The following is a 16,186-nucleotide window of genomic DNA, read 5'->3' on the forward strand; positions in this document are numbered from 1 at the left end:
GCGTAACAATCCAAAGCAACCTGAAATGAGAGACACATATTGACTCCCTAGCAACTAAGATGTCAAAAAATATATTTGCAATCAGTACTATTAGCAAGTTCTGTAGAGACACCGTAGTCCTAAAGACTGCATACCATGCTCTTTTTCTCCTCTCTCTTGAACTACAGTATTGAAATTTGGGGGGCAACAACCAAAGCTAATCTAGATAAGCTACTCATTCTTCAAAAAAGGGGTGTGAGAATAATCTGTGGAGCAAAATATAGGGAATCTTGTTGCAACTTGTTTCCAAAAGCAGAGGTGTTAACTGTTATAAACACATACATTCTAAAAGCCATATTGCTTGTGAAAAGACTGCACCCAAACACTTATTCAGATTTCCACCAGTACAATACTAGAAATAAAGAAAGATTTTACATTGGCAGGCCTAGTGCAGTTATGGCTCTTCCTACAATTAAACTGAAAAATCAGCTTAAGAAATTTTTAGTAAAACACCCATTCTACACATTAGAAGAGTACCATACTTATATGAAGAACAACAAATGCTTTGTGAAATTACGTGAATAGAAATCAGTAAACATCTTATTGTAATTTTGTTGTAAATTAATGACGTATTCAGAAGAATGTGTCTTGTGTATTGTACAAATAACTTTAATCATTACTGTTTCTTTGCACATGTGCAGTGTACCGTTCGATGTTGAATAAAATTATTATTATTATTATTATTATTATTATTATCATCATCATCATCATCATTCTCTGTACATTTGAACTGGCGATGATTTACAGACCCCTACCCTTTTGTGTTTGCCTCCTCCTGACACCGAACAAAACAGGTTTCCTCAAAACAGGTGTAGTGAGCCCCACTGTCTCAGTTTCAGTGAAAGATAGCATCTCAAATGTGTTGGCTAGGGAGATCAGCGCAACACCCTGAGGTCTCCCTGATCTGCATCCACCCTGTACACGATGCCTAGATGTACCATCGACACACCACTCACAGTCAAGTGGACAGGTAATGACAGTTCCTGTACTGTCTGCAGAGGAGACAGGATCCACAGGAGAGGGTTGTGCCTGTATCACAGGTACACGACTCTCAGGAGCTCTTCCAACACATTGATTCGCAGCAGCTGCCAATCGTTTGACAGTAGTCAGAGCAATTTCTAGCTGCTTAAGAATGTCAGTCAACTCATCTGATGTTTGAGAACAGCATTCACAGTGGGCCTGTATTTTGGCTGGTGCAATGTAGTGTGAGGTATTGAACAAATAACTTTAAATTACACCTGCTCATTATCTTTTAATGTGTTCAACTAAAAGTTTCTAATTCCCCATATGAATTGAAACAGATACACAAAACAAGATTTATATTAATGCAACAGAAAAGCCTTAATTTGAAAATCTGCTACAATAACTAAATTACAAATGCTAATTTGTTACAAATTGCTTGTAGATTATGTGAAGAGCAATGGTAGCTTCAAAAAATTCTCAAAACACACATTTATTTGTGTTGATACACAATGATGTAATACTTTGGCTGAACTGTGAATCACACATGCTGATTTTCTATTAATTAAATTACATATCCAAAACACCCGCACCATTAACCTACAAAAATATAGCTTTGTAAGTGTCTTAAAATTCTGAAGCTAACATATTTCTCATGTAATTGAACAATGAAACTAAGGAAAGGTTGTTTTGAATTAGGATAAGCCTACTGTCATCAAAAATTTTAAAAGAGCACAAATTAGTTTAAGCCTAAAATTGACGATAATAGTACCAGTTTATTGCGACACTCGTGAATGTTCGAAATTTCACATTATTTCATGATGCAAACAGGTATGGATACAGTCAATGAAATGTTATGCAGATGAAGTGACGGGAGCGGTAAAATATGTGAATCTAGAACTTTAAATCGATTCACGATCTTGTACAAGCGGTCTCACACAGTTGGACACTCCTAAATTGCCTTTTATATGTAAATAAACATACGTATCGCACAGATTTTTTCACTTAACTGATTCTGTGAACACTTCTACACTGGCGAGCTGAAGAAGAACACTGTAGCCTTACATTCATCTCAATCGGAATTGCTAAAATGTGTAGCACCAATGAAGCATGTCTTGTGCCCGTTGCAGCCAATAATGTATTGCTGTTGTAGTAAAGAAGCCTGCAGAATGTGTTCATCTAGTTTTAGATGTACAAAACCATAATTAACACACAGAGATGGGATGGCATAGATCTGTGAGTATAGAAGAGCTGTTATTTAGGTTCAAGGAAGTTGAATTCTGAAGTTCAATGGATTTAACGGACAGATATTGGCAAGATCCATTACACGAAGAATCAAGACCGTCCACGGCTTCCTTATTCGAGGGTAACTCCTATCAACGTAAAGTATTATAATTTGATATGAACATTTCAGCATAGTTTTCATTTAAGCGTTAGATGAAGCACTAGGCAGTGATTTAATGCAAGAACCAATAATGTTTGTATATCATTATCTCAGATTTCTAAGACTTGGGAAGGTCACTGGAAATTACTGACATGTAGCCTAAGGTGATTAGAAGAAAAAGCAATAACAACAGAATTTTCCAAGTGATAAGAATTGAAGTTTCTGTGTCACATTGTCAAAATGAAGAGCATAAAACCTGATTTGGAAATGATACAAGCTATAAAAGACTGTCCTGAACCAAAGAACGTAAAACAGTTGCAACTGTTTTTATGTTTAGCCAGTCTCTATAGAAGACATATAAAAGGCAAGGCTCTATATGGTCCCAGTTTATGAAATTTACTGAAACAAGAAGCTGGGAAAATGGTACAGGTGAAGTATTTAATAATACCAAGCAAACTCTTTTCCAAGCTAAGTTTTTTAACTTCATTCTAAAAAGAATCACATGTTCAAATTAGCCACAGATGCATGGGATTAGGGCTTGGGTTCTGAGATGTTCGAGAAAAATAGAATCTGGAAGAGGGTGACCACTGAACCATAGCATTCTTTAGTTGAAGTCTTAATAAATATGAGATGAATTATTCAGATACTGAGAAATAATTGTATATATTGTTTGGAAAAAAATTCCAGCCTCTAATATGGGGCTCAAAAATAGTGATATATTATACATGCACTATCAGGCTTTGTCTTTTTTAATGGAAAGTAGACTGTTACACGATAGACTAATGATATGGGTACTGTTTTTACAAGAGTTTAAGTTAGATATTATTTACATCAAAGGTTCTCTTAATTTAGTGCCTGCTGCACTTTCTAGGTTACTACTGGGTTGGAATAATAAAAGTAGAACTGCAGGACCTGGAACCATATTTAAGAGCAAATGGCTTCACATTGTTAATACCAAAAATAAGAGAAAGCGTTTGATCTGCTGTGTACTTCCAATCGTAAACAAGGATCATCAATTGGTTGTTGTACAGGGTGTTTGTAAATGAATATCAGGGTTTTAACGCTTTATAATATTTATTATATTAAACTTGCAGTTATAAATGATATGTCAAATGAAAGAGCAACTCAAACAGTTTTACAAGAACCTTATAAATGTTCAATGTGAGCACCATTTGTCACATGGCACACATCAAGTCTATAGCCGAGTTCTTCCCAAATGTTGATAAGTGTGTCTTCAGTGATTGTAGCAACAGCTGCTTCAGTCCAGTTTCTTAATTCAGGGAGATCTGCTGATAGCGGAGGCAGGTACACACGATCCATGATGAAGCCCTAAAGGAAAAAATCACATGGCATTAGGTCGGATGAACGTGGAGGCCATGTAAAGCAAGCCCTGTCATTGGGCCCCTTGTGGCCTATCCAGTGCTTGTGTACAGTGAAGTTCAACCTATCGCGTACTTCGCTATGCCAGTGAGGTGGTGCACAATATTGCTGGAAAATGAAGTTCTCTGGCTCATCTTCTTCCAACTGAGGGAAGAGCCATTGCTCTAGTGTATCAAGGTAAGAAGTGCCAGTTACTGTAGGTTCACCAAAAAAGAAAGGCTACTACCGCTGTCTAGCGGATTGTGGTGGAAATATTGCGTGCTGGGCCAACTGTTTGAGTTGCTCTTTCATTTGACATATCATTTATAACTAAGTTTAATGTAATAAATATTATAAAGTGTTAAAATCCCAATATTCATTTATAAACACCCTGTATAATGATGCTTTTATTCTGGAGAGTTGATGGATTACAAAGCAGTAGTAAATATGCACAGCAACTACAGCCATTAGTGGTCTTATATGGTATGTACACAAAGGATGTGTGTACACTGAAATATTTAAAGACACTAAGCATATAGTTAAGTTCTGTTTCACACACTCGAGTAGAAAAGTAAGGAAAATTTTACACGCATGTGACCTAAGTATGAGGGTTAAAGATAATACAACATCCTGAATTTCAAGAGGTAATCCAAAGTGCAAAAGGTTACCAAAAAGTAACTGGCAAAACATACATTCACAGTAAGAAGATCACAACACCAAAAAATAATTAATGTAGAGTAATGAAACTTCAAGGATAGATTGTTCTACGTAGAATATTTTACGGATTAACATTGAAAGAGTGCAGGTCAATGTCAGTGCGAGATAAGCCATTGCAAATGTGAAATGCTGGTACATTAACAACCAATGTAACCGCCGCACTGTTGAATGCAAGCATGCAACACGCATGCATTGTGTTGTACAGGTGGCGGACGTAGCTTGAGGAATGGAGTCCCATGCCTGTTGCACTTGGTCACTCAATACAGAGACAGTTAATGCTGTTTGTGGAGGACACTGGAGTTGTTATCTGACGATGTCCGACATGTACTCGAGTGGAGACAGATCTGGCGATCAATCAGGCCGAGGCAACATGTTGACACACTGTAGAGCATGTTATGTTACAACAGTGGTATGTGGGTGGCATTATCCTGTTGTAAAACGCCCCCTGGAATGCTGTTCATGAAAGGCAGCACAACAGGTCGAACCGCTGGACCGATGTACAGATCTGCGGTCAGGGTGCATGGGATAACCATGAGAGTGCTCATACAAAATTGCACCCTAGACCATAGTTCCAGGAGTAGGTTCAGTGTGTCTAGCATGCAGGCAGGTTGGTTGCAAGCCCTCAACTGGCCTAACTAACACATGGCAATCACTGGCACCAATGCAGAATGAGCTTTCATCAGAAAACACAACAGACCTTGACCCAGCCCTCCAAAGAGCTCTCACCTGACACCACAGAAGTTGCAGATGGTAGTGATATGGAGTTGGTGGAATGCATGCTACAAGGCATCTGGCTCAGAGCTGTCCTCGAAGTAACCTATTTGTAACAGTTCGTTGTGTCACTGTGGTACCAACTGCTGCTCAAATTTCTGCTACAGATGCAGTAAAATGTGCCAGAGCTATAAGCCAAACACAACGGTCTTTCCTCTCGGTAGTGCTACGTGGCTGTCTGCAGCCCGGTCGTCTTGTGAATGTACATTTACGAGACCACCACTGCAACAAACAAGTAAAGTGATTACTTTCTTGCCAAGTCTTTCTGTGATACTGCAGAAGGAACACCCAGCTTCTCATAGCCCTATTCTGTGACCTCGTTCAAACTCGGTGAGATAAAGGCACCTTCGTCATCTTAAAGGAGTTCTTGATCAATATCAACTCACCATATCCAACCTCAAAGATAATTAATGCTCACTACCATTACAACATGATTTAAAGAAAATCTGATTTGCATTCTCATGGTGGTGATACTAGCACCACTCTTGTCTGACTGGTATGTAATTCGAAGAGACATCAACATTCAGCTGTATAAACACACGTACCAACTTTCATTTATGTTGCACAACTCCTCCTCAGTGTTGTTGTCTCTTTTTTCCTTCTTCTGTCAGTCTACTGTCAAAGGGAAACCCACCCATGAAATGGCATGTTGTATACCGGCTGTGACATAAACGCTGTTTGGCCTTCTACATTGGTATGACTACTGCCAAGTTACCAACTGGGATGAATGGGCGTAGACAGTGTGTTTATACTGGTAACACATAATATCATGTTGCACAGCATGCTCCACAACAGGACAGTCACTACCTTGGTGTCTGTTTCACATTCGTGATCTTTCCCCAGTTGTCAGAATTCCGCAGGTGGAAACTGTCCTCGGTTCCCGCCACCCACCTGGTCTTAATTTATTTTAATTTCTTCGGCCTCAGCACTTCTCCATAACCATTCCTTTCTCCACTCCTGTGTAGTTTTCCATATTTTTTGTTTTATGACCTGTCAATTTTTCCCGCACCTCACATCTACCACATATAATGCATTTAACTTTTCACTCTTGCACGATATTTTGTCAGTAAACCCTATCTTGCTTATTACCCTACCTTACACCTTTAAACTATCAGCTTTTCAAATCTCATCCAGTGCGGTCCCTTACAGTGTCTTTCCTTCTAAGCCTGCCAAGTTATTTTCATTTGTTCCTCGTCCTTTCTCTGTGTGCTTGGATATAAAAGGTCTCATATTAAGCTGGGATTAACGTCAAGACAAGCCTCATTTTGTAGATGCTTTTAATGTGGAGTACAAGTACAATTAACACTATGTTAAACCCAGGAGAAGGGCTCTGTAACTGTTGCCAAAAGATGGTTTATCACCGACAGTTATTTGCAATATGGTGAAGCACCATACCCAGGAAATTTTCATATATCGGACTGTTGCTTCAGAAGCCCACACAATTATAACAAAATGTGTTTTTTATCCTTTTTATTTCAGGACCGATTTGGGGTTTTCCAAATCCATTCCAAGCAAATCCTAAAATGACTCCAAACAGCCTTTTCTCTTCCGTTCCTTTATATAATGTTTGAAATCAACAACTTATGCAGACCACTTACTTGTAGTAGTATTTAATTATCATTTCTTACTATAACACCACATTCCCTGATTCAGTTAAATTGGTCCTGCAGAGAAGAAAATGAACCATGACCTTGAGCTTTGGATCAAACATTTAAGTATACAAAAGAAAAGCTTTAATGTGTGCATGCCTGATAAATACATAGCATTTTTCTGTAGATTCTCTCTCTTTTCCCCATTAATTTTTAAGACATGTCTTAAGGCTGTATGCAAATTTTATAAGATCACTTCAGAGAAAAATTTAATATTTGTGAAGCCCTTGGATTTTGTAGATCTCCAGAAGCAGAAGCTGTCTACAGTTTCACATTTTATTTTCAATCAAAATTATTTTCTTTCTGGAAACTACTATAGGGTAAAGTTATAAAATATGCTTCTTGACACCTCAGTGAGTAACATTTAAAGAGCAGATAACATGATGTTATCAACAGACAGTCTTACCTAAGTAGGGGAGGGAGAGAGAGAGTCAGTTACTGTAAAGATGACAGATTAAGTTGCAGACAGGCACATATTAGCTTTTGGCCACAGCCTTCATCATAAAAAGATAAACACACACATGACCGCCAACTCCTGCAGCTCGGACCAGAATGCATTGGCATTCATTTACATGAATGGTGTCAATTTAAAAGTATTATAACATTCTGTTACCTAATTGGCCAGTTTCAAGCTTTTAGATCAATAGGTGCTCGACTAGTGTTCTGAACCACTGACACCTGTTATTTCGAGAAAGCAAAGTATTCAGCACAGTGTGAAGTGCAGACTGTTCACAGTGAAAACTTTGTGGATTAAAGTTCTACATTTCTGACCAAGCTCTTATGCCTCTTAATTTGTATCAACACTTATCTTCGAACCTAGTTCGGCTACATCACAGGTAATAAGTCGGCAAAGTGAGAATTTTTAGGGGACCATGCTATACTTTCAGAGTTAGTCTTTCGGAGCAAACCACCTAGCTTTTTTACTGCTCCACATTGACTTCCATATACTACTTTGCTGATTACGTGTCGCCTTTTTGTTTTTCACATTACTTATTACTACTGACTCGAAACAGTGTGTTTCACAAATGTGTGTTGACTCAGTAGCTTTCTCAGTATTTGTTTTCTGTTATCTTCAATGCACAAATTCATTTCTCATTCCCGGCTTATAAGATGTGCTGAGAAATGGTCACCTCTAGTCTTAACTGGAGAATAGTTCCACTGTTTCCCTACTCTACTTTTTTACTGCAGAAAATGTAACCCCCCTAATTTCAGGCGACATATATTTAGGGAGCTGTAACTGTACTGATGAAGTTGTTGCTCGCAATATTGTTTAGCAAAAATATGTATTCTGCCCATTTAACTATCATTTATAATTTTATTTCTGAATAAAAAGGCACAAGTTCACATTATATTGCAGATTAACAAGCTGAGAGTACGGCAAGTTAAATATGCATTTTTAGCCTAAACATAACAAGAAAGCAGAGAAACTGGAATGGTGCCACATTTCTGCTGTAATCTGACTAAAGAAAAATACTGAAAATAATTAACATATTAACAGGCAACCAAACACAGTATATTCTGCCGAAAGTAAGGAGATCTGATTACCTCGCTGCTTCCCGCTCACCTTATTTCTTATGATGCTAACCAAACTGGCAGAGAAGACACAATTAAGTTGTAGCAGACATCAAGATCAAAGGCAAGGGCCGGACAGAGGACAAAAGTGGAATTATGATTATCTGTAAATTCATTATGTTATCAAAATATAATTATATATTTTAAAAAGATAATAAAGCCACATGGTTTTTATCTTTTCTTTTATATGTTTATAAAAAATATTGAGTTACATTCAGTATCACAACAATATTAGACACACAAGCTATGACAGTTACATTTGGACAATAAAATAGATCTGCTTTAAGTACAAATGTTGCACTCCAATATGCCATTGCAACTACATTTAAATAACTATTACTTATTAAAACAATATCGTACAGTATTAAATTACATAAACATCACAGTCAAGCTAAGTGTAAATACTTCAGTTCTGAGACACCAGTATCACACAGTGTATTTGTCATATTTCTGCATTTTGGCAGGAGAAACAATTAATGGCCACATTGTGTATGTACATATTTACAACAAAAAATCAAACCAAAAGCTCCGACCCCCTTTTCAAAAAAAAATTATTATATAGTAAATCAGTAAGATCACAGAGGCTTTTTTTATTCAACAAAAATATTTAGTTAGGAGGATGGATTAGAGAAGGACTTTAGCAATATAATGCAAAACAACTAATTAAAAAAGTCTTTTGTCAGTTGATAAACAATAAATGCAGTCAGTTTAGGAAACTTACTTTCATATGCACCATATCTGAACACAGAAGTTTCAATTGTGCCAAACGTATTACTATTTAAAAATCACAAGAGGGTTAAATACAAAGTTAAGAACAAATTTCATTCCTACATAAACATAATCCAAAACATTTTCGAGGCCAATTTTTGTTGAAGTCTTTCTATGTATCTGTAGGTGACTCATGTGGCAATCAAGGCAGCCTATCTCATTCAAATCCACACGTGGTTTGGTGCCACCAAGTATGCTGTCACCTTCCTCATTAACTAACGTTCCAGAGAACCAAATGTGGTCACGTGGTTGCACGGCAAAAGTAAAATTTCGGAAAAAGTCATCTGCTATAAGAATCACCTCTGCTCCTCTTCCAAACATGCCTGATTTCATATTTACTGTCACCTCAAATTTGTACCTGAAACAAAAATACTTTTTTATTTATATGATTTGTAAATTTGAATATTTGTGTGTACAATAATACATTAATGTCTTGTTGCATATGTTGATTTGTGACTATAAGTCAAAATTTTAAACTTTTTGCTACATCATTGCAGAAATGTTCCATGTTTTGGAGGACACTGTTAAACTAATACAACACTTCACAAATTACAAGTTCACTTACTTGTGTGGAAAAAATTTGCAGATCCAAAATAGTTTTGGGGGATAGGGAGAGGGAGAGAGTTTTAAAGCATGAGTGATCTTCTACTATAGAAAAACAATCTTCTAGTAACTCTGGCACAGATTTCTGTGAGATTTTCCACTCAACTTGTTAATATTTTAAATATTCTTTGACTTCTGCAGAGGGATAAACAGCTAAAGCTACGTATCATTTACTGAATCTTCATGCTGTACAATTAGTGGGCAAGGGAGGGAGAGAGGGGGGAGGGGAGGGAGAGGGAGAGTGGGGGGAGGGTTTTGAGGATGAATAATATTTAGTTTTTAATATGGTACAAAAATGCTTAAAAGCGAAGTACACATGTGAGTTTCACCCTAGGGGAAAAACCACAGAAATCAGCTTGACAAGTAAAATTAACTGTAAGTATACAGGATTGAATAAGGGTGTGACTTGGATAATAAGTATTACCACTTCAGCATTAACACTGTATTTTGTTTGTGAATGAGTATTTGTAGAATGTCTGGCTGAATAAACTGCTGCAAAATGGAACAAAGTTTTAACTATTCTGCTTCACAAGAACTGGGAGGAAAACTATAGGTTTATTAGTCACATCTCCACACTAATGCTTTTGACAAATAATATACAGGTTTTCAAAATGGAGATCGCAAAGATTAGCTCAAGGAACAGACATGAGAGGAACACTTAACAATAACAATGGAACAAATACGGAGATGAAGGTGGTTGTTGCAGGGTGGGGGGACGACAGGACATGGAGCCAGGTGAAAGGATTTCAGAGACCAGGAAGTTCCTGCTGGATTCTAGGAGATAAGGAAAGCTCGAGATGAAGATTTAATAGCAAGTGGGTAAATTACATTAGAAACACCCACAGGGGAAGGGATGTGTACTGATAAAGTCTGCGACACATGGAAACATCTATAGGAAGCCTTTATCCAGCAGTGTGTGTCAAATGGTTAATTGTGTGTGTGAGGAACATCAACAATGTTGGAAAAGATAGATTCCTACTTCACATAAAGATGACATGTTAAGTTGCGGATAGGCACAATTAAAAACACACTTACACATAAGCTTTCGGCCACAGCCTTCATCAGAAAAAGTGAAACACACACCAGTCGTTCACACAAGCAAGCACACCTCACACACACATGACCAGCAACTCCGGTATATTGGGCCAAAACTGACTGATTTGTAGCTATCTCAGTTGCATATCTACCTACTGCATTTTCTGTCCTCTCTTGTGTGAAAGTCTGCTGACACTTGATAATGCACTTCTAACAACTAACATAATTGTTGCTACCCACATATTTCAGCTTCCTTGAACTCACTCTGGTTTATCTATCTTGCTCACTTGTTTGTAGTTTCGTATATTCTCTGTTTCTAATCTGATGCCTAATTTTTAATTCCACCACCATTGCCCATGATCTTATTTATTACCACCAAACACAGTACCCAGAAGTGTATGTCCTCACACCTCCAATGTTTTAAATATTTTAATTTTCAGATGAATATAAAATGTTACTAATTTTCAGATTGTCTCTTAAATAATGTCAACATAAAACGAAATATCACTACTAAAATTCTGCAAGTAGATGGAAGGGCACAAAAATCTCCTACCTGTTGAAAGATTCAAGATGACATTTGGACTGACTCCGCTGTATTCCTCTCACTATCTTACAGATTTGTGCCTCATTTTCCTTCTTTACTGAATTACAATCCAACTCATTGGGTTCTCCATACCAACAAGAAATTATGTCCCGGACACTTCTCGGCAACTTTGATGTAATATCACGCAAAGTGTTGGAGACTTCAGTTACTTTAACCTGGGGGAAAAAAATGTAATTGAAACATTAATAATGCTACACTTGGTTAAGTGTAGCAAAATGGAATAACTCCAATGCTATACTTTTACTCCTTAGATAACTAATTTTCGCTGATCTCCATTATGCTGTTATTAACTATACCATAATTACTTTAAAATCTTACAAAGGCGATATTCCATTAAAATTAGGGAAATTCAAGCCTGTGAAATTTAAATGACCTTTTTTACATCCCCACTGAAGTATACATGGCAGTACCAAACTGTGCATCTAAGTTCATAAATTATTTAACACATAGTTAAACCAAATTACTACTTGGTTCAGAGTGATTCCATCACCACCAGTTTTGACATTTTTCTCATTATAAATTAAAATGTGTGTACAAATTTTACAAGTTATTTCCAGAACCATGAGACAACAATTCCGGCAGTCCATATCTGGCTACCACTGGTTAACATATAATAGTCAATACTGGTCAAAATGTATAACTAATTTATGCAGTAACTAGTTTTCTTTGTTCACCTTCATGAAGTTAAGTATGCCTATTAACTACCTCAGCCAGCTGCATTTGATATTTGTGTTGTTATCAGCTCCATGTTCAATGTTTTTGTGACTCACTCTGAAAACTATTTGATACTTGACAATCTTCCTTTAAATTATGATTTGTGGAGATTAATGTTTTGTAGAGACACAGGAGCTGCGATCATTATGGGAGCAGACTGAAGGCTTTCACAACTGGATGACATAGCTGCTCGTAAACATTTTGGGGTGTGAGGTCATGGTCCAAGGAACTCTTCTGTTCTTGACGTTTTATGCAGGACTGCGCTTGACATCCTTAGAGGTGCTCTTTGACTGGTCTTTTTTTTTTTTTTTTTTGGGCGCAAAACTGCTATGGTCATTAGTGCCTGGTCTGTGACTTAGGAAACGGTAAAAAACGAAAATGGAAACCAACAGCAATGGGAACGAAACTCAAAAAATTGGAGAAACTAATAGCAGAAGGAAAGCTTAAAAATCCACTACAGAAAGGGGTTGGTTGTCCCCAAAAAGAGCTTCAAATGACTGACGTCATCTCACTGGCACTATTAAACTCGAGAACGCGATCGGCCGAGCGCGTGTCATCTGCTAAAATGGACAATATATCAGGCGACAGCTGTAGACGGGCGCGTAACAGAGTAAAATAGGGGCACTCAATTAAAAGGTGTCTTACCGTCCACAGCTGAGAGCAGTGGGGACAGAGTGGGGGAGGATCGCCGCTTAAAAGATGTCGATGGCTAAAAAGACAGTGCCCTATCCGGAGTATAGTTAAAATTACCTCCTCCCGACGACGCGTTCGGGAGGAGGAGGTTCAAGCACAGGGAAGACCTTTCACGTCCCGCAATTTATTATGGGGAAGTGTCGACCAATGTGCGTGCCATAAAAGAACAACACGACGACATAAGACATTCTGTAGATCGGCGAAGGGAATCGATCGAATAGCTGGCCGAAGAAGAGGGACTGCAGCCTTGGCCGCTATATCGGCCGCCTCATTTCCACAGATATCAATATGTCCTGGGAGCCAGAGGAACACCACCGAGAAGCCCCCCCTAGTGGAGCAAGCGCAGGCAGTCCTGAATCCGGTGGACCAGAGGGTGGACAGGGTAGAGAGCTTGGAGACTGAGGAGAGAGCTGAGAGAATCTGAACAGATAACATACTGTATCCACTGATGGCGGCGGATGTATTGGACAGCCTGGAGAACAGCGTAAAGCTCCACAGTATAAACCGAACACTGGTCGGGAAGCCGAAATCGATTTGGGGTGTCGCCAACAATATAGGCACTCCCTACACCTAACGATGTTTTCGAGCCATCAGTGTAAATAAATGTGGCTTCCCCAGTTGTCAAGAAGGTTTTAGGAAAGCGGAAGAAAAGAGAATGGAGTAGTTGACGGAAGCGGACTCCCGGTGGTAGTAGGGAGGAAGGGCGGCCTGCATACCCTACATCCAAGGAGGCGTCGAAAAAAATGTCATGGGCCGCATTAGCAGGCATGGAAGACAGATGGCTAGCATAACGACTCAGAAGGACTGCTCGCCAATTGGACAGCGGAGGTTCAGCAGTCTCACCATAAAGGCTTTCCACAGGGCTGATGCAAAAAGCTCCAGACACTAAACGTAATCCATGGTGGTGGATAGAGTCGAGACGCCGAAGAATAGACAGCCGAGCAGAGGAGTAAACTATACTTCCATAGTCCAATTTCGAGCGCACTAAGGCGCGATAGAGGTGGAGAAGGACCACTCGGTCCGCTCCCCAGGATGTACCATTCAGGAGACGGAGGGTGTTGAGGGATCGCAGACAGCGAGCCGAAAGATAGGAAACGTGGGAGGACCAGCACAGTTTTCAGTCAAACATAAGACCCAAGAATTTAGCGACGTCCAAAAATGGAAGGTTGACAGGTCCTAGATGTAAGGAGGGTGGAAGAAACTCCTTACGACCAAAAATTAACACAAACGGTCTTACTGGGAGAAAATCGGAAGCCGGTTTTAATGCTCCAAGAGTGGAGGCGATCGAGACATCCCTGAAGACTTCGTTCAAGAAGGCTGGTCCGTTGAGAGCTGTAGAAGGTCGCAGAATCATCCACAAAGAGGGAGCCTGATACATCAGGAAGGAGACAGTCCATAATTGGATTTATGGCAATGGCAAACAGTACAACACTCAGTACGGAGCCCTGGGGTACCCCGTTTTCTTCGGAGAAAGTGCGGGAGAGAGTAGTGTTCACCCGCACTCTAAATGTGCGCTCTGCCATAAATTCGTGAAGAAAAAGGGGCAGCCGACCTCGAAAGCCCCAAGAGAACAGTGTGCGTAGGATGCCTGTCCTCCAACAGGTATCGTATGCTCTCTCCAGATCAAAAAATATTGCTACAGTTTGGCGTTTCCAGAGAAAATTGTTCATGATATAAGTGGAGAGAGCAACAAGATGGTCAACTGCAGAACGATGCTTTCGGAAACCGCATTGGGCAGGTGTTAAAAGACTGCAGGACTCCAGCCACCAAGCTAAACGGCAATTCACCATATGCTCCAAAACCTTACATACACTACTCGTGAGAGAAATGGGGCGGGTAATTTGAAGAGCTCGAAATCTCAGCAAAGTGTTGACCCAATGAGTTAGAAATTGCGACTGGGTCCACTAACTTATCATGCGCGACAGTGAGCCCAGAGACTGGGAAGAAACTAGGCGCGCCAGATAACTGTCGAATCTGACTCCAAACTTCCAAGGAGGGAGTGAAGGTGTTAAATGAGCTAGTAAAGAATTTACAGCTTGCCTTCTTGCAATCGCGGATGACGCGACGGCATCGCGCACGGAACTGCTTATAGCGGATACAGTTGGCCAAAGTAGGATGGTGTCTGAAAACGCGAAGAGCACGTCGCCGCTCACGTATTGCGTCATGGCATGCCTCGTTCCACCAAGGAACTGGGGGGCGCTGGGGCAATTCGGAGGTGCGTGGTATTGAACGTTCCGCAGCTATAAGAATAACGTCTGTAATATGTGTGACCTCATCGTCGACGCTAGGAAAGTGACGGTCATCGAATGTCGCTAGAGACGAAAAAAGTGTCCAATCGGCTTGGGCAAACTTCCAGCGTCGTGTGCGCATATATGGCAGTTGAGGCTGCAGTCTAAGGACACATGGAAAGTGGTCACTCGAGTGTGTATCATCAAGGGCGAAACATTCGAAGCGCTGAGCTAGCGGAACAGTATCGACCGAAAGGTCCAAATGAGAGAAATTTGTCGTGGAGGCAGACAAAAATGTAGGGTCCCCAGTGTTGAGGCAAACTAGATCTGCTTGGTGGAAGACGTCTAGCAATAGTGAGCCACGCGGACAAGGTTGCGGAGATCCCCAAAGCGGGTGGTGGGCATTGAAGTCCCCAACCAGCAAATAGGGGGGTGGAAGCTGACCAAGAAGATGAAGGAGATCAGCTCGTGCCATTGGTGTGGACGATGGAATGTATACAGTACAAAGAGAGAACGTGTATCCAGAAAGGGAAAGACGGACAGTGACAGCTTGGAAGGAAGTGTTTAAGTGGATTGGGTGATAATGGAGAGTATCATGGAGAAGAATCATGAGTTCTCCATGGGCTGGAGTGCCTTCAACAGAGGGGAGACCAAATCCGACAGACTGAAAATGGGGGAGAACAAAGCGGTCATGGGGATGCAGCTTTGTTTCCTGAAGACAGAAGATGACCGGCGAGTAGGATCGTAAGAGGATTGAAAATTCATCCCGATTGGCTCGAATGCTGCGGATATTCCAGTGGATAATGGACATAGGGTGAACAGAAAATGGAGGAATGTGACCAAGGTTGCCGTCAACTCAACGACTGCTCAGAGCTTGCGACCGACAGCATGGAATGGCATTCAGCCGAAGGCAGAAGATCCTGGTCCATAGGTTGTTCTGGGGTAGCTCCTGCCACCAGCGATCGGCCGCCAGCAGTGCGCCTCGGCGACACAGAAGACGGCCTAGGGCGATTACCGCCAGGTGGTGCTGTAGATGGGACACGCCTTGGTGGAGAAGGAGAGGAACTGGGTTTCTTATTAGCCTTCTTGG

At 40.1% G+C, this 16,186-nt stretch overlaps 1 protein-coding gene across 1 annotated transcript in view; it reads right to left on the reverse strand.

Annotated features, from left to right (window-relative positions):
• Nucleotides 1-8,616: 8,616 nt before the first annotated feature.
• The window catches only part of LOC124605358 (wolframin), a 66,720-nt gene continuing 59,150 nt past the window's right edge, over nt 8,617-16,186 (reverse strand). The window contains exons 9-10 of the mRNA XM_047136984.1: nt 11,411-11,616; nt 8,617-9,577 (exon numbers count right to left, since the gene is read on the reverse strand). Coding sequence (XP_046992940.1) covers nt 9,226-9,577; nt 11,411-11,616 — 558 coding nt within the window. The 3' untranslated portion in view covers nt 8,617-9,225. The remainder of the gene's footprint in view (nt 9,578-11,410; nt 11,617-16,186) is intronic.

This window comes from Schistocerca americana, chromosome 3 (genome assembly GCF_021461395.2).
Source record: "Schistocerca americana isolate TAMUIC-IGC-003095 chromosome 3, iqSchAmer2.1, whole genome shotgun sequence".
NCBI classification, from domain to species: domain Eukaryota; kingdom Metazoa; phylum Arthropoda; class Insecta; order Orthoptera; family Acrididae; genus Schistocerca; species Schistocerca americana.